Genomic DNA, 19,223 nt, shown 5'->3' with positions numbered 1-19,223 from the left:
ATGTGTGCAGAGTAGAAGGGTAGCAGTCAACTACTAATCCAATTAATACCTCGGACCTCAAATAGCTAGTACTACAATTTCAACTACATAATGTGTAAGTCGTATGACTACCAAACTATTCGGCTCTTTGACCTTGAGACTGTATGCTCTAAACTGTTCACGCCATTTGTAGCCAACACACATATACATCTTATAATATCTAATACAAGGGATATAAATCTAGAATATCGTTGGAAGTAACCCATCTACCTAGAAACAGAAATCCGTCACTAAATAGCCCCGCGGAGAGGAACAGACTGCATCCGGCATCTCGCGGAGTGCACGGACCAATCTGCCCCGTGGGTAAACGACGTCATGTGGTTCTGTTTCAGGTGACTATACACCAGGGGGGTCCGCCTGATCTCTCACGTTTATGCGATGCCTTAGGCCTCCATCGAGAACTCATGTGTGCCTGACGTTTTTCCATTACCTTACCATCTTCTTGCAACTACCCACTTCTCTCTTACCAGTACCATATGTCAGGGTGCGGGCTGGCAGGACGGTATGATAGGAGATGACTGGCAGGGACAGGTCGTAACAGATCAGATTCTCATTGACAGGTACAGGCACAGGCAGGGGCAGGCTAATATACAAGACGTAGCTCCAAGAGCTACAACAGGATCTAGAACTGAAGTTCAGATAAACAGGTCGGAGATCACGTGCCGTGATCTTCCTTTTACTAAGCATTACGGTTCACACCGTGACACCATAACGTATTTCACTACCGAGCTAGACAAACCACCAACTTGTTAATTTAAAATGTATTTATCTTAACTAAACCGCCATTAAATTAAATATACTAAAATTATCTATCTAGCTAGGCATCTATTATTCTTATGCCCTATTTCTCTACAACTACTACACTTTAGTGGCGCCTATATATATAGTTATAAAGCCGGCGAAGGGCTTCTTCGTAGAGGGGGAGGAGTAGACTGCGACATCGCCCGTCCACGGTGGGCGGTGGGCTATTTGGATTTTCGAGTGCCCGTCCATAACGCCCACGGCCCACGGGCATGCCCATCCCGGGCATACCCACTATGACCACCATTGCATAAAGTCACCTAAAATGGACGTATAACTCGCTGACTTTGTATAATAAATAACTGTTATTTACACCTATTTTGCCAACTCTATGTAAAATCGCGGTTTTAATCTATAGCATCCATTAATTTTGCTGAAATATTTAAGTACATAAGAAACTAATTTATATAAAATACGACTTAGAATAAATTTTAATCGAAATATATTATATTGTGTGGTATTTTTATTAACTTATTAAATTATACTGTATAGTTTGAAGATATATATATGGGTTAGTGGTTTGCCCTACCATTTTCTAAAATACTACCTGTAGATTCTTGTCAGGGTGCGGGCTGGCAGGATGGTATGATAGGAGATGACTGGTAGGAACAGGTCATAACAGATCAGATTCCACTTGACAGGTACAGGCAGGGGCAGGCTATTATTACACAAGACGTAGCTCCCAGAGCTACAACAGGATCTAGAACTGAAGTTCAGATAAACAGGTCGGAGATCACGTGTCGTGATCTTCCTCTTACTAAGCATCACGGTTCGCACCGTGACAAACGTGGTACATTAAAACGGCGCGCCGCTTCATAACTTGAAGAGATTTCTTTATTTTTAAAAGCCTAGATAGCTAGTAAAATCCTACCCTCTTGTTCCACTAAATTTTTAGAGGATTGAGAGCGAATTGGTGGCATAGTGGGTGGTTAAAGAAGTAGGGTTTAGATTAATTAACACGTTTTGGTGGGGGTGTCTAGCTTAGGGGTTTATCTAGCTCGGTAGTGAAATACGTTATAACTAGACTGCGGCACGATCCGCAATATCCGCGGATATCCGCAATCCATATCCGCAAAGTGCGGATTTGGATATTTTTTGATATCCAATATCCGCAGCCTTGAGGATTTGGATATGGACCTCATATCCATTGGATATCTGCGGATATCCAATGGATATCAAACAATACAAACATGCCTAGACTCGTGACCTCAAGGGGTATGCATTATTATTATACATTCCTATGTATTTTTCGTGTAATACTTGGTACTCGAGGTTGTTGAATATCACCAGGTAAGTATAATTTCTGACCTCGGTCAGAAATTATGGGTGGAAGGTCAAGCACTGCTCTACTTATAGTAGTATACAATTGGAAATTCTGACCGAGGTCAGAAATTATGGGTAGACGGTTAAGCACTGCTCTACTTATAGTAGTATACAATTGGAATCTCTGACCACGGTCGCAAATCTAGTCTTTGACCACGGTCAGAAATTCAGTCTATGCTTTTTTGGGGGGTTTTATGAATTTGAATCTTCTAGGGCCTATTTGCTATTTACAGATCTAACTGGAAGCCATCTGGTAACCTTGGCTGTTTTCGAATCCGCCCTGAACGACTTGGAATACTCCCATCGACCAGCATCTCTGGAAGCTCATCATCCTCTTCAACAGCCTCGCATGGTCGTTTTTGAGGTTGTTTTCCTTTTGCCCGTCTACATCGCTCAGCCCTATCATCATCCGAGTCATTATCACCGCTCTCAGTGTGCTGGGTAGCCTCGAGTCCAGTCTCTTGATCCTCCTCCTCGTTATCACTGATAGGCTCTAAGACCTCAAGCTGTGGTAATGATCTCCGAGTTTGATCTAGCAAAGCAGCTTCACTTTGAGATAGATGCTCTTTGATAATCTCCAGCTCCTCTTGCCGAAGATCAAAGTTGGTAGCAAACTGATGCAGCATCAGGCCACGGATTGTACTCGGCTTCAATTGACCACGACGGTAATGACAGATATCACGAGCACAATTGAATAGTCGTTCAACACCAGCACCACTAGCAGGGATAGATAGAATGTCCCTTGCTATCCTAGCTAGGGTCGGGAAGCTCTTCTCATATTCCTTCCAGAAAAGTCGAGGTTTCTGTCGCTCAATTCCACGAGCAAGATATCGTGCAATCTCGTCGTCATCTGGTTTTGTAAGCTCTTCCAATGGCTGGTTCTGGGATGCACAAGCAGCATCAAGATCACAGTCATCATTCTCATCGATGGCTACTCCAGAAGTCTCCAGTACCGCTGGGTCATTAGTATCATGCGTAAGCATCTTCCTATATCGATCGAACTCTCGGCTCAGGACCTCTTGATAACGATTCGCATAATCAATATCGCCCTGCCAATCAGTCGAGGAAAAGTACCGGAGCTTCTTTGATGGAGAGAAGATTGTTGCTAGAGCGTAGATGTCACCATAAGGCTCGTATTCGGTGGCAGTGTAGTACTTGGAGAGCTTTTTCTTTGCTGTTTGGAGTGCCCATAACATCCGTTTCTTCCAGATCACACCTTTATTCTTAAGCTTCGCCTCGGCTGCATCGAGATGAGAGAAAAGCTTATTGTAGATACTGTAGATATTGTGTGCGGTAATATCCTTTGTCTTTGATAGCATCATTGTGAAATCAAAGAAGGGCTTTGTCAGAAGAAGAAGATACTCGACTTGACGCCACTCTTCTTGATCGAGCTTGAAATAAAGATATTGATGATCAGTACAATACTGATCATAGAATGGCTGGAGCTTCTTGGCACGGTTGAGCATCAGAAATGTTGAATTCCATCGTGTCCGAACATCTTGGATTGGAATCAATGCAGGCTCCGGCTGAAGGGCTATAAATGCCTCCCGACGTTGTGGGCTTGCATTAATAAAGACTGCTAGTCCTCGGATCTTCCATACTTTTATTAGTCTAGCCATTATAAGGATCTAGGGGTAGAAGATATACCTTTTTCAATGTATATGTGATCTGGATACTGCCGGAGGTATTGCGCTTATTCTGGAAAGAGTGGGTTTTTTCCTCGGACCACTCTAACTCGATCTCCTTATTGCTTGGCACTGCCTTAAGCTTCCCAAGAAGCTCATTCAGACTCAGCTGGATCACATGCGCGATGCATGGAACGCGGAAGATTGAGAGATCTGATGAATGCTGAGACTGAAGGTGGTCCTGGACACTCTGCATCAAAGTATTGTTGTTGGTTGCGTTGTCTGTAGTCACTGATAGGACGCGATCCGAGATACCATGCTCTGTTAGGATCTGGGTCACGGTTTTACTGAGATTTTCACCAGTATGGGAGCCATGAAGAGGCTCAAAGCCTAGAAGAATCTCACAATAATCCCAGTTATGATCGATAAAGTAACCAGTGATAGCCATAAAGGCCTGCTGGAAAGGAGAAGTCCAGCAATCCAAGGCTATTGATAGCCGACACCCCTCTGGAAGCCTCTGTAGAATCCCCTTCTGGTTATTCTGGATTGTTATATCGAGATGACGTCGAATGGTTCGTGCTGATGGAATTGTAAGTTTAGTGGATGATTGTTGAGCAACCTCTAACATGCGGTGGAATTGGGGGTGTTCGATCACTCGAAAGGGTAGATGTGCAGTCGAAATGAATCTCAGAATAGCATCGGAGAGACGGTCTTGGGTAAATGATATACTAGTGGTACCTGGCTAGATTAAAGTACTCAATGTTAGCTGCTAAATTGTAAAGAACTTAACCACTGTAGTAACGCCAGTTAAGTACCCTGGTTGACATACCATTCTTTTGATAAGCTGGTCGATTCTTAGGCCACTTTTTTTTGAACATGCGCCAGTTTTGAGGTGCGCTGTCATAGGCGAAGAACCAGCACGCCGGAATCTTGGATGGCCAATTGTACAGAGACATGCCTTGCACATAACCTTCGGCTTTCCATTTTTGTCATTCGCAACCTGGTAGAAGCTGTCCCAGATATCCGATTTGCTTTTTGATTCCCATCGAATTGTATTCTTAATATCAGACTGAGATCCATACTCAGTTGTAAGCCACCAACTAACGAATTTATTGCGTACGTCCTCCATGTCATCACATATAGAATCAGATGGATATAAAACCCAGTGCTTTTGAAGGGGAGGTCCAACACGAGTAAGGGATAAGGGCGCAAAAGTTGAACGAGTTAAACGAGTCGGCGATATCGATGGGACCGGTGTTTGGATACCCAAAAAATCAGAGAAGTTGTCAGGATAAATCTGATCAGAAGCTAAATCCACATCCGAATTGGTGAATGAGAACTGTGATTGAGACATTGAGAAGTTAACAATTATAATATATAGTGTAGTAGGGTGCTTAAAAAGAACAGAGAAGCTTACATCTAAACTAGTAGAGGTTTTCAGGGCCCCTGAATCAGGGGTAAAGTAAACGTACTAGGATATTCTGACTTAGACTTACTTTCGATATGGTTTACCTAAATGATTGGCTGTATTGTATATTAGTGCGGATAATTGGAGGATATCCTGCGGATCTTAAGGATATCGAAACTCGAAAAGTCCGCATTTTGAGAACTTTTATCTCGGGTTTCTCAAGTTCTAGTAGTCAAAACGGATTAAGAAAATAATCAGTAGACAGCTGGGACTCTTAGCTTTTATTTGAGCCTAAAATCGAACGAACTTATCCAATAATAAAGGTTTTGATTTTCCATGTTCTATCTCCTACGAAGTTTATCATAGTTAACAGTAGTTAAATATATATTTCTACATGTAATTTACCACAAAATCGTTAATCTACGGCCACCTTTACAACAAAACGTTGGACTAAGAAAACTACGACACCACCTACAAATACTGTATAAGGAGACCTTCGATACATGTCTATTTCCTAAAATTTCAAAGGGCCGACTGTCGATTGAAGGGGTTGGTTCTGTCAGGACCAAACATGCGTTTATTTCAGTGGTAAGGAAATATTGGTAAGCTGCATTAAGATCATGTGACAGGCTATAAGGGGGAAAGTAAGCGAGAGTTATGCTAGTGCGGATATCCAAGGATATCCGCAGTGCGGATGTGGATATAAACTCATATCCGCAGTGCGGATGTGGATATCAACTCATATCCAATATCCGCAAATTGCGGATATAAGGATCGATCTGATATCCATTGGAGCGGATATGCCGCAGTCTAAAAAGAGTTGTCCCTCGACTCCATATGTGTCAGGGTGCAGGCTGGCAGGACGGTATGATAGAAGATGACTGGTAGGAACAGGTCATAACAGATCAGATTCCCATTGACAGGTACAGGCAGGGGCAGGCTATTATACAAGACGTAGCTCGAAGAGCTACAACAGGATCTAGAACTGAAGTTCAGACAAACAGGTCGGAGATCACGTGCCGTGATCTTCCTCTAACTAAGCATCACGGTTCGCACCGTGACATAAGGTCTTTACATAATTATCCCGAGGGCTTTGAATTCCTTGTTCGATTTGTGACTTTAACGCTGTACTCCCTTCCCCCACGTATCACGACTGATCTAAGGTGTAGACGTAACGTTAACTAACGCAGTGGTCTATGGGTCTGAGGGCCGTCATGAGCAGACAGCAGTTGAGCTGGACAAGAGCTTTTTTCTACTTTTCCCCACCCCGACGCGATGGCTATGCCGCATGTTGCCAAAGGTTGGTTCAAGAGCCCGAGGGCACTTCAACCATTTCACTTCCTCCAGGTCAATAACAAACAAGCGAGCACCTAGGTCATCCCACAGCATATTGCGCCACTCACTGTCGCCGTGGATAACTCCATGCGACCGGAGCACGGTCAGAGCTTTGTCGCGCTCCTGGTGAAAGAATCTGGAATTCTCATCGTTGATAATATACTGAAGCCGTTTTCCAGACCAGCTCAGTATCATCATCTGCGCCATTAATTCGCCATGGTACCAATATAAGACTTGTGGCGTAAATGTGCCAAGACAGACGGGGATTTGATTTCCTTGTAAGCTCCTGAGGTGACGATAATTGTTCGCCTCCGCTTGAAGGCGATGCTGCTTCTCCATTGTGGTAGCTTTAATGACCACAGTGTACCCGTGTGATAGAAGGGTAGCTTTGACGAGGTAACCTGTCCGACCACAGACGTGAAGCTGTTCAAACCCATGGTTTCGGTTTTGGGTAAGTTGGCGGTGAAGCCGGCGTGTGAACTCCTGCGGTCCTATAGAGTGTCTCTGGCCGCCGTGGAGTTTCCAGTTAGGGCATTCTTGATCCAGAGGTTCTCGGTTAACGATGCCGCGGATACAGGCAATTGTGCAGTAGGGTCGTGTAGATTGCCCATCTTTTCGAGAGGTCTGTTTATTATTCTGACCGGCTCGTTTGCTTTCGCTTTCCTTAGTTGATTGGCGGTTATTGCCTCGGCCACGGCTCGACCCGCTACGAGCCGCTGCAGCGATAGATGGCGAGTGCGATTCTTCATCACTACCGCTGCCTTCGGTCGACGAATGCTTTGGAGTAGAGATATCTGGTTTGCAGCGAGCACGGGATCGTGTATTGTGCGTCTTCGGCTCTAGTTTCCAGTGCGATGGTCGATAATTGGAGGCTCGCGGGTCTTTACGGAGAGTCTCGGGGATTTTTCTCAACACATCTAGGTATTCGACATCCCAGGTCTCTAGCTTGTCGTATGCCGCATCATGCCATTCTTGAGACGGAGCTTTGGCGGCTAGCGCTTGAAGGGTGAATGCAAGCACCTGGCCGATAGCGGTCCGGTGGAGGCGTAGTTCATCGTCCGCCTGCACGTCCTGGTTTGGGATACACAAAAAATATTGAACAACTGTGGGATCATCCTCCGGGATATAGAGAAAAACAAAAGCTTCTCCTGTGCAGATATAGCCGTATTGAACCCCAATATCGATCATGTATGAGAATATCTGAGTGACCACAGCGGCGACGAGGTAGGTGGCATGAAACTCAAACGTATCGCCTTCCTGGTTAATGACATCGCGAGCTAGATTTATCTGGTGTAGACCCGCCACCAATTCGGGGATTGTCACCTTATGCGGCGCTTTGAACTCCACCGCATATATTGGTATTTGTCGTTCATCAGCCATACGGTGCACGCAGAACTGGTCGGCACGACGATTACGTCTTCGTGTAGTGCCATCCCTATTGTTTCCCTGCATCGCTCCTCTTCCCCTTCCTCTGCGTCTCCCAGGCCTAGTGTTCGCGAATCGTTGGGGTGTTCGCACGTCCTGAAGATTCATTTGCTCTAAGCTGTTCTGTAGCGAAGTTTCCGATAGGTTCATGCGGTCGTAAAAGGTGACTTGACCTTGGATTCCAAACTCATGTCGAAAGACTTCATCATCTCGCAACGCCTTGATAACCATTTCAACAAAATTATCCACCGTGTCTCGCTCGAAATTTCGAAGGGACGCCTCCGAATAAATCGGTCTGTTCTGGATATTCGCAAAGACATAATCGATTTGGGTATCAGAAGGGAAGAGAGGGCGCGAGGTTAAGGCAGCCGTGCGGTCGAGTTTCCTCCAGACTTGCTCCTGGAGCTGAGGGAAATCAAGCCAAGGGACTATGCGCTTGGGGTAAAGTCTGTTCACCGGGTTGGTCGCATCGCCCTGAGTCGTGAGGGTTGCATCCGTCTCGACTCTGATCGCTTGAGACAGATAGTTGTGGCAGCGATCGAGAAGGGTGAATAGTGTGTTGGGCTGCACATGTCGTTCCGCCTCTCCCTGGCGTCTCTCCGCCTCTTCTCGCGCCTGTCTCTCCTCCTCAAGCTGACGCCGTAGCTCGGCGATTGTTTCTTCCATGCCTTGTCAAAAGCAGTTTTATCAGAAAATTGATTAAAACAAATTCGAGGCAAATACAGCAAGGAGCCTGCAATCTGAGACAGGGGAACAAAGGGGATTACGCACCAGGATGCAGCTTACCCAACCTACTCACCCCGTGACTCACTTCAATGCCTAAGGCATAAACCCGTTTGATCTTTCAGGCAAACTTTCAGGATGGATACAACGCGTCGACTCCACGTTTGCGCGATACCTGAATTGGTCTCGTTAGTACTTGAAGATCCAGACCCTCTCCAAATCATTCGATACGTACAGTCACAGTGTAGAGGATCACTGTCTCAGGTTCTTCACTCGCGAAGCCCCTCTTCCTTAAACCAATCAAACCGCCCGCTGTTCAAGGTATGTTGCGTGATCTTCCTGTAAATAGCGTGTACAAAGCTAGCAGTCAGCTAAGATCCTTGTTGGAGTCACAGGACTTCCATGTTTGCTCCTAGTAACGTATTTTGACTGAGATCGTTGGGTTCAATGGAAGTGGTATGAAAAATACTCTAAATTCTCTAACTGAAGAATGACAAGATCCGCGCCTTTTTAAACAATCTATGCGGACAAGGCTGACTAAACGATGTATACAATTTGTCTGTCTCAGGGTGGTATCATTGAGACATCCTAGTCCTTTTACGTAGGTGACACCTCACATTTCGATATACCCCCTAGTTTTTGAAGCTATTCAGAGCTTTAAGAACTGCTTCTTCTATCACTTTCTCGGATAGTTTTATCGCGAATTTCACGTATACTAAGTAGCTCCCGAAACACTCACTACTTCTGCTTTAGTAGCACCTTAGTAAGATATAATAGAAAGTAGGTGATCTAGTTCGAATCCTAATATATAGAGGACTCGGCGCCACTATTAGATAGTTTTTCCTACTTCTATAAGGGTAAGAAGTTCTACTTCGGCAGTCGATATCGTAATAGTCTTTTATTTCGACGCTTTCTAGTTAATAGGGCCCCTATATAGCTTATAAAGGTAACCTTCTAAACTCTTCCGTGTTACCAGCCAGTTCTTTAAACAAAAGAGTGCATTTCAACGAGAATACTAAGTACAGAGAAAGAAGAAGAAAGAAAGAAGGAAAGAAACCTGCGAGACAGGAACCTTTTATGGGATCCTGTCACGATCCAACAATCAAACAATGCAAACCTCATCAAGACGGAAACTTCCGGCAGAAATCCTCCTAGATCGTCACATAACCCCCGACTAAAACTGCATTCAGTCCCTGAATGCTGGCTTGTCATCATCAACATGGTCCTCGAGAACTCGATCTTCTTCATCTGCATCTAACCATTCCTGTAAACGCATAGGGGGACCGGGCTTTGCAGGATACTGCGCATGGAACTCCTGTACTTTTCTCGGTGCATGTTTCATATCACAGGCAGGATACCACTGCAGATCGAGGTCATGTCCAAACCACTGCACTCTGTACTGTAGCTTCCGGTAATGTGTCCTGACATCTAAAATCTTCTCGACCTCCCACTCGTCTGTCTCTCCAACCTGTATCGGCGGAGGCGGATCCACATGTTGTCCTTGTAAGGGCTCCGTTGTAGCTGCCTTTCTCAACTTACTTGGATGAAAGATGGGGTGTACTCGAATCGCGTCCGGTAGATCTATCTTGTAGGAATTGCCTACTTTTTCGATGATCCTGTATGGTCCACTGGCTAGGCGTGAAAGCTTTCTGCTTGGCCGATCTTGTAACCAGTCTTTTGTTGTGATAAAGACTAAGTCACCAACTCCAAAATCCTCTTCTCGACGATGCTTATTTGCTTGACGAATCTGCAATTGCTGCGACTTCGCGATTTGCTCCTTTGTCTGAGTCCAGATGTCCTGTAACTCGGAGAGCATTTGCACCGCATCTTGCTCGTTTGGAGTCACTGTCTCTTGGTCTTTCCAGTCAAACGTCATCGAAGGTTCGTATCCCCTTTCTACAAAGAAAGGTGATTTCTTCGTTGTGTCCTGGGGAAGAATCGAGGCTGCGAAATCAACCATCGGTAGGATTTCCGACCAGTTATCCTGGTTCTGTTCAACGTACGGCCGTAACCTCTGGGCCATATACTGATTTGCGATCTCGCTCTGTCCATCCGTCTGAGGGTGATGTGCAGTTGATAGTTTTCTTTTGATTCCAAGGATCCTACAGAATTCGGTCCAGAATTCAGAGATAAACTGACCTCCACGATCGGAGACAATTGTTTCTGGAATCCCTGTGATTCGAATGACATGATCAATAAACAGTCGGGCCATCTGTTTGGCGTTCGTATCTTTATGACAAGGGATGGATATTGGTCTTTTGCTCAGTCGGTCAACGACAACAAGGACAGCATCATAGCCATGACGATCCTTCGGAAATGATCGGAAATCCATCGAGATATGCTGCCAGGGTCTTTCAGGAACTGGTAGAGGCCGTAATAATCCCGGTGTGCGATCTCGCCAAGTTTTCGTGCGTTTGCAGATCAGACAGTTATCAACGTATCGTTTTACATCTGTTGCCCATCCATACCAGTGATATCTTGTAGATACCAGTTTCTTCAGTTTCTCGATACCAGGATGTGCGGTCAGCGGCTGACGGTGTATCTCATCAAGTAGTCGGGCACGAAGGTCTCCTTCATTAGGAACCTCAAGTCGTCCTTCGTAAAGAAGCAGCCCATCTAACAATGTCCATCGGGAACTACCTCCATCTCGCACTATCTGACGGAATTCGTCTAACTCTGAGCTCTGGCGGTTGGCTTCCTTTATCCGTTCAACGACCCCAATCGTCTCTGTTTCTTCTGAGTGAATAGGAGCCAGATGAGTTGGGTAGACTCCCTCTTCAAGACAGTCTTTCGAAAGCATCACAAACTGTCGTCCATTGTCTACACAAGGAGATTCTTTTCGTGATAGGACATCAGCAATAATGTTCTTCTTCCCGGGACGGTATTTGATTACGAAACGGAACTGAGATAGGAACTCATTCCATCTCGCCTGTCGTTGGTTCATTTGTCGGGTTGTCATGAAGTACTCAAGTGACTGATGGTCAGTGAGGATCTCGAAACGATCCTTCTGGGATAGGCCTTCAAGTTCAGGTCTCCATTCCTGTAAAGCACGAACAATTGCAAGAAGCTCTTTGTCACGTACTTCATAGTTCAATTCTGCGGGTTGCATAGTCTTCGAGTAGAACGCTACCGGGTGCCAGAAATCTTCCTGTTCATAGTACTGGGAGAGCACTGCTCCCATAACTCCATCAGATGCGTCTGTCTCAACTCGGGTTTGTCGAACTGGATCGTAGTGTCGGAGGATCGGTGCACTAACTAGCTTATTCTTCAGAGTTTGGAATGCCCTTTCACAATTCTCTGACCACTCGAACGGAATATCTTGTCTTGATAGTCGATGCAATGGTTTCGAAATAGCACTATATCCCTGAATAAATCGTCGGTAGAAGTTGCAGAATCCTAAGAATGACTGTATTCCTTTCACTGTGGTCGGTATCGTCCATGATTGGACCACACGAATCTTCTCTGGATCCACCGCTATACCATCGGTGCTCACAATGAATCCAAGGAACCTGGTCTCCTTCACTGAAAATTCGGATTTTGATAGGGCCACTTGTAACCCTGCTTTCTGTAGACGACGGAGTACTTCTCTGACCTGTCGTTGGTGATCTTCGACGTTCTCACTGTAGATCAAGATGTCATCCACGAAGGCGACTGCATACTCGTCTAAGCATTCTCGAAGAACATCATTCATGAATCTCTGGAAGGTCGCCGGTCCGTTCGTCAAACCAAATGGTGTCACCTTGTACTTAAAAGATCCATATCTTGTGCGGAATGTAGTAAGATCCTCTGCTCCTGGTGTCAAACGAATCCGGTGGAAGCCTTGCTGGATATCAAGCTTCGTATAGATCTTCGCCTTGCTTGTTCGTTGTAATACCTCGTCAATCAACGGCAGGGGGTAGCAGTCTTTCTTGGTGATTGCGTTCAGTCTCCGGAAGTCAACACAGAATCGAAGTCCTCCATTAGGTTTTTTCGCCATTAGAATCGGGGATGCGTATGGAGCTGAACTTGGAACAATGAATCCTTTTTCAAGATTTTCAAGAATGTATTTCTTTGCTGCTTTCAATTCTTCAAGTGATAGCTTGTAGAGAGGGCAGTATCCAGGTTGTGCTTCTGCTTCGAGAATGATGTCATGATCCACACCAGGTCTATGGGGTGGTAGCTCGTCGGATTTCTTCTTTGAAAAGACTTCTGCTAGGTCGTGATACTCCTTCGGAAGAGTCATCAGGATCTCGTTGATCTCTGGGTCCTGAATCTGCATGTTCTTCACATCGATAATATGGTCTATCTCATAGAGTGAAGTTGTAAAGGTTTCAACCTCCTTGTTCACCCTTCCTTTCTCGTGGAGTCTATTGAAGCCAACGCCCCCAATAGCACTGATGTCGATTGACGGAAATGTCTCTTGTCGTTGTGTCTTCGAGATCACTGTCTTGTGTCGTTCCCGTGTATGTTCATATCTGTTCTTCGTCTTCGATACTTCTCGATCAAGAAGACGGTCTCGTCGATTGGCATCGGCTTGATGGTTAGGATTCGGCTTCGGTTTCTGGAGAATAGCAGTAGGTGTCGGTACTGCCATTTTACTTGCTACATCGTCGAAAGGTGTCTTCTCGTCCGGCCAGATCATTCGGTATCGACGACAGTCCAATAGGACATCATTTTCTGCAAACCATTTTCTCCCGAGAATCATATCGTATTTTCCGAGATCGGCAATCAACATCGGAACTTGCTGCTGTATCCTTCCGTCCACACACATTGTAAGAAAGGTGACATGTGTTATCGGCTTACTAAGCTTCCCGTCAAATCCTCGAACAGGACATTCCTGTCCTATGCTCTCTGCTTTCAATCCAAATCGTTTACCGAGAAGTACACTTAATTCTCGGTTCAAAAACACGTATCCATCTGCTCCAGTATCACCAAGCGCTGAGATAGAAAAAGAGCGTCCATGGTGCATCAGTCTAGTATTAAAAACTAAACTATCCCTAGGACCTCCAATCAACTTGTGCAAATCCAGCGAGTATAGTGATACTTTCTGTCCACCTAGGTAGGAGACTTGACCTAGGCATCGGCTTTTCCCTGATCGTTGTCTTCTCCATTGTCGAGTTCAATGATACGGGGAGAAGGGTGGGCTGTAGCAACGGTGCTCGCTAGTCTCTTCTTCGGACAGTCACGAGTCATATGTCCTTGCTCCTTGCAGTTAAAGCATCGACCTTCTTTCATCAGGGTGTCACGCTCGGAGTTCGAGAGTCTTCCGGGGTTGGAGCTTTCTTCACGTTTCACACGAGGAGTGTACGTCGGCTTCGTAGTCGTTGTTGTTCCTGCACTACTACCAAGAATAGTAGTTACTCGCGTGCGGGAAATAGTCTTTGCCTCCTGCTGGAGGTTGATCTCGTGAGACATACTCTGGCAAGTCTTGGAGAAAGATTCAAACGTAACCATATCCTGGTTGACCGCCCACATCACCTGGCTCTGGAGCAGGTATGGTAGTTTTGAGTACAAGTCACGTTTACGGTTCTCTTCAATCACGGCAGCTTCTTCAGCAAGCTGCATGAATTCAGCAAGGAAATCGGTGAAGTGATCCTTTGGCGTCATTATCAATTTGTGATATGCGGTGTAGGCTTCGGCACGTCGATTCGGATTCGCGAAGACAGGCCTTAGATGGACAATCATATCCTCGGCGTCCACGTATGCGTTACTTGAATCAGAACTCATTCGGGGTGCAATATGCAACTGAGCCTTGCCTTCACAACGACTTTGCACATAGAGCTTGCGATGTACTGGCAACGGGTAGTGGTCGGCATTTGCTTCGAGCTTCTGTCGTATCACAGTCTCCCAGGTTTCAAATCGGACTTTTTTACCGTCGCTAAACATCGGAGCATCCGGCATCTTTGTTGTCTTTCGGTTCGTAATGGCTTCCACCATCGGTGTGCTGGAGCTACTCTGGTTCTGGAGATTTACAAGGCGGAAAGCAAGATCACCACGCTCACGGATAGCGATATCCCGGTGGGCGATCGCTTCATCTCGCTCCTGCGTGAGCGACTCGATAACAATCTCGGTTTCAATCTTGTCGGAATGTAGGACTGTCACTTCGTCCTCTAATTCCTGGACTTTCCTCTTCAAGTTCTGATACTCGCGGGCGAGTTCGTGAAATCGTTCACGAGTCGGGGTCTTCTGCAGCCGTTCGCGAATGGAGGAACCTTCTCCATTACTATCATCTTCACCAGCATCAACTGGTCTCTGTGGTTCGGGGGTCGGGGTATTCGGGTCGAGGGCAGCGACAATCTCCTGCTCAACGGATTCTTCTTCATCTTCAGGCAAATCAGCAACCGGCTGCTTGCCACGGTTCGTCGGGTATCTCTTCGATCCGGCCATTCTGATTGGTCAGATATCAAGTTCAGGTTCGGGTTCAGGTCTTGGCTTGTGCGATGCCAAGGAACGAAATTAGGGTAAAGCTGGACCGAGACCAATCACAATGATGGTCTGTACAGTCGTACTGCTTTGTTGGAAATGAAAGTGGTACTTAGTATTATGTTACCAGCCAGTTCTTTAAACAAAAGAGTGCATTTCAACGAGAATACTAAGTACAGAGAAAGAAGAAGAAAGAAAGAAGGAAAGAAACCTGCGAGACAGGAACCTTTTATGGGATCCTGTCACGATCCAACAATCAAACAATGCAAACCTCATCAAGACGGAAACTTCCGGCAGAAATCCTCCTAGATCGTCACAATAAACTCATATCCGCAGTGCGGATGTGGATATCAACTCATATCCAATATCCGCAAATTGCGGATATAAGGATCGATCTGATATCCATTGGAGCGGATATGCCGCAGTCTAGTTATAACCTAGGAATAGGGACTATATAATAGTGCCGTATCGGTACCGAATACCTACCGATTAAAGAGTGGTTTAGGTTAGACTCGTTTAGTTAGCACCCGAGGACGGTTTTCCATATAGTCTAGGATCCCCTAGGATTTCTATTAATTCTAGCAAGAAATCATCTTAGCATATTAGAGAATGTCTTACGCCTACAAACAGTATACCTTTACAAATCTATAGATACACTCAAATTTTAAGGGTTATTAATAGTCTTCCGCACGACCCAGTAAAACCCAGACCCAACCCAGACCCAACCCAGTCTGGGTTGGGTTTTGGGTCGAACCCTTCGACCCAGTAATGGGTCTGGGTCGGAGGGTTCGACCCAGTACTGGGTCTGGGGCCCCAAACTGGGTTACAAACTAAACAAACATGCTAAGGATTCTAAATGTATAACTTATGCATTTATTCGCGGTAATTTTGAGTATTTGCTTTACTTGATTATATCTAATTTTATTTGTAAAAAGGGTAAAAGAGATGCGTATAATTGAGGATTCTTTGTCAAGCAAGCTAATGGTATTCAAATAAATCATCTTCCCTGCTTTTACGTTTTCTCCCTGATGCTCGTGTCTGTGTACAGGTTGGTGGTAATGATGGCGAGCAAGGACGACCATATTCACTTGTAGGTAAGGGCCTCTCCTCCGGTATATCCTCTGGTCTATCCTCAATTACAACCTCAATTGCATCCCCTGGTTTATCTTCCAGTTCATCCTCCTGCTCCTCTGTATCACTAATTGGATCAACCTCAATCTCACTGAGCTTCTCTTCCCTCTCCTCTTTTGCCGCCTCAAGCTCATCCTGGGAGAAAAATTTCTCAAGAAGTGTTGCTTCCTGCTCCTCCATATCAAATTTCGTTGTACAAAGAAACATCATTAATGCCTCGACAGTCTCACTCTTCATTCTACCACGACGATAGTGACAAATATCTCGAGCGGTATTAAAGAGGCGTTCAACTCCTGCGCCAGTTGCTGGAAATGAGAGTGTATCTCGTGCAAGGGCAGCAATGGCCGGAAAGCGAGCCTGGTGCTCTTTCCAGAAAGTAAGCGGCCTAACAGAAACAGTATCTATATATATATATTAGTATTATTATCACACATACTCTTTGTATTTACTTACCGCTGTCAAGATATTGACTGATTTCATCAGTAATGGCTCGTGGTTGTATATCCCTTCCATCAAGCATCTCCTCTAGCCTTGAGCTTGGATGGGCTATCGTTAGAGAGCTTTGTAGATCACGACTGCTTATTCTAACTTGTGCTTGATATGGAACAAGGGCTTGTTCAAAAGCAAGTCGATAGGTATCTCGCCATTTCTGATCCCAATCACTGGAGAGGAAGAATTTGAATTTGTTCACCGGTGCAAGCATTGTACTGATTGCATAGATATTCCCTCGAAGATCATCAGCTTGGGAGTAATACTCATCAAGCTTAGACCGACCAGCTTCAAGGGCCTCTAGCATCTGTTTTTTCCATGGGACACGCTTTCGGCGTAGCTGTGCCTGTGATCGCTCAAGATGATCAAACAGTTTGTTGTAGATCTTAAACACATAGTGGGCAGTGACATCTCGAGTCTTTGATAGCTGTGTTGTATAATCAAAGAAGGGCTCGGTGATACAAAGAAGATAGTCGATCTGACGCCACTCTTGCTCGCTGAGTAGCATCTCCTCACAATCATACTCTGTACAGAATAAAGAGAAGATAGCACGTAGCCTCTTTGCCCGGCGAAGCATGAGGAACGTAGAATTCCATCGTGTCTTTACATCTTGGATTGGAACGATCTTGATATTAGTTGTCTGAAGATTGTAAAAGGTCTCTCTGCGCTGGGGACTTGCATTGACGTAAATCGCAAGATAACGGACTTTGTTCAGTGTGGAGGAGATCTGACTTTGCTTCGCATTTTCTTGGGCTAGCCTTGACTGCTTCTCTGTCCACCTTGTCTCGGCTGATTCATTTAATGGAACTGCCTTGATCCGAGCAAGAAGCTGATTGAGGCTGAGCTGGATAACGTGGGCAAGACATGGTATTCGGGTGATAATAGTATCATCTGACAAAGCCTGTTGGAGAGCAGTAGCTAATGTCTTGTTGTTTGATGCATTATCTGTTGTCAACCCGAATACTTTATCTTCAATGTTGTGCTCCACTAGGGTTTCTATAAGAACACTACGCAGGTAAGAGCCGGTATGTGTACCATGAAGCGGCTTAAACCCAAGTAGTACCTCACGATATACCCAATCACTGTCAATGAAATAGCCAGTAATAGCCATAAATGCCTGCGAGAATGGAGATGTCCAGCAGTCAAGCGCAATGGATATCTTTGAGCCAGAAGGCAGCGTACGAAGGATACGCTGCTGCCGGTCTTTGACTAGACTGCCCAATCGGCGACGGATGGTATCGGCAGATGGGATCACTGGAGGGGATGGGGCGGAACGAGCTTTATTGATGATGCGTTTGAATGATGGATGCTCGATCAGATGGAATGGGAGCCGGTTGAGAGTAAGAAATTGGAGGAGATCCTCCTCCCAATCTTCTTGTAAGAAGGGTATGCTTGCTGAAACTTCTCCCTAGAATAATAATAAATTAGTATAGTTACTTGATTTTATGATAGAAAATATACCTCTCGTTGTAGGAAGTTTGTAATCTCCGCTTTCTTCCCCTTTTCCGACCGTAAACAACCAGCCGTTTTCCGATGTTTCTGGATGGTTGATGTGCCATGATACTGCGCTTTGCCTGTGCTGTTCGGGCTTAGTGTATAAGGATGCTCTAGGATCTTCCCACAGCGCTTGCACATAACCTTTGGTGCGCCATCAATACCCTGAGCTACCTGATGGTAGCTATTCCAGATCTCTGTATGGCGGTTCGAATCCCATTTAAGCTTGCTTTTCCTCCCGTAGTCAGTCTCTAACCACCAGTCCACAAAATCGTTATGTGACATTGTATCGTATAGAATAAACCCTTTCCTACGGTCGGGTCCAACGCGTTTCAATAAAGGGGGGATTGGGAGGGGATCATCTGGTCTTCGGAAGTTTGAGTCGATTGTGTGTTGACTTGCGGATGGTGTGACTTGTCCAGTTGAAATATATGAGAGATCGTCAAGATCACCACCATAGAGCGACGATGCAAAGTCGGAAAGTTGGCTTTGAGACATAACATGAGAATGACATATAATATATACAAATGGATGTAAGGGGAGAAATTCTTTAACGTACAAAGGTAGAAATGCACTAAAGTTGTAGAAGTGTCTAGGAATATTGATATATCAAATATAGTAAATCATCCTACTCTTGTTGATTGGTCTATTATACTAAAATTATATGGGTCTAAAGAAATACCCCTGAGATAACCCAGTCAAGACCCAGTCAAGACCCAGTCATAACCCATTTAACCCAGTAAGAACCCAGTAAGAACCCATTTAACCCAGTAAGAACCCAGTAAACCCAGTAAAACCCCAGTCAAACCCCAATTCCCACCCCAGTTCCATTAATCCTTCTCAAAATATTTCTTCCTACCCTCCCTTCAAGTCGCATATACCAAGTAGATTAAGAGGTAGTAAGTAGTTTTGAATATAAAAGTTTACTAGATATCTATCCATAGTTATATAAGCTCTAGAATTAAACAGAAGAAGAGAAATAAATGAATTCAAAAATTATTTTACTCTGTAGATGAAAATATATATTA

General features: G+C 45.1%; 4 protein-coding genes across 4 annotated transcripts; all 4 read right to left on the bottom strand.

Annotated features, from left to right (window-relative positions):
• Positions 1–6,408: 6,408 nt before the first annotated feature.
• On the bottom strand, positions 6,409–8,622 carry Pdw03_0768 (Protein kinase-like domain; the record flags this gene model as incomplete). The annotated part of the gene is made up of 1 exon (XM_066099712.1): positions 6,409–8,622. One exon carries the CDS (start codon positions 8,620–8,622, stop codon positions 6,409–6,411), a length of 2,214 nt encoding a protein of 737 aa, XP_065957439.1.
• Positions 8,623–13,731: 5,109 nt separating this feature from the next.
• On the bottom strand, positions 13,732–15,045 carry Pdw03_0767 (Zinc finger, CCHC-type; the record flags this gene model as incomplete). Its single annotated transcript, XM_014680328.1, has 1 exon — positions 13,732–15,045. The coding sequence occupies one exon, from the start codon at positions 15,043–15,045 to the stop codon at positions 13,732–13,734; it is 1,314 nt and encodes a 437-aa protein (XP_014535814.1).
• A 1,014-nt stretch (positions 15,046–16,059) lies between these two features.
• Positions 16,060–16,732, bottom strand: Pdw03_0766 (HAT dimerization; the record flags this gene model as incomplete). Its single annotated transcript, XM_066099711.1, has 3 exons — positions 16,060–16,347; positions 16,603–16,613; positions 16,666–16,732. 3 exons carry the CDS (start codon positions 16,730–16,732, stop codon positions 16,060–16,062), a joined length of 366 nt encoding a protein of 121 aa, XP_065957438.1.
• An 856-nt stretch (positions 16,733–17,588) lies between these two features.
• Positions 17,589–18,480, bottom strand: Pdw03_0765 (Zinc finger, BED-type predicted; the record flags this gene model as incomplete). The annotated part of the gene is made up of 3 exons (XM_066099710.1): positions 17,589–17,602; positions 17,884–18,109; positions 18,163–18,480. 3 exons carry the CDS (start codon positions 18,478–18,480, stop codon positions 17,589–17,591), a joined length of 558 nt encoding a protein of 185 aa, XP_065957437.1.
• Positions 18,481–19,223: the final 743 nt, after the last annotated feature.

This window comes from Penicillium digitatum, chromosome 4 (genome assembly GCF_016767815.1).
Source record: "Penicillium digitatum chromosome 4, complete sequence".
In the NCBI taxonomy this organism is placed as follows: domain Eukaryota; kingdom Fungi; phylum Ascomycota; class Eurotiomycetes; order Eurotiales; family Aspergillaceae; genus Penicillium; species Penicillium digitatum.
The sequence above is the reverse complement of the archived record's forward strand: the minus strand, read 5'-3'. Positions and strand labels throughout refer to the sequence as shown.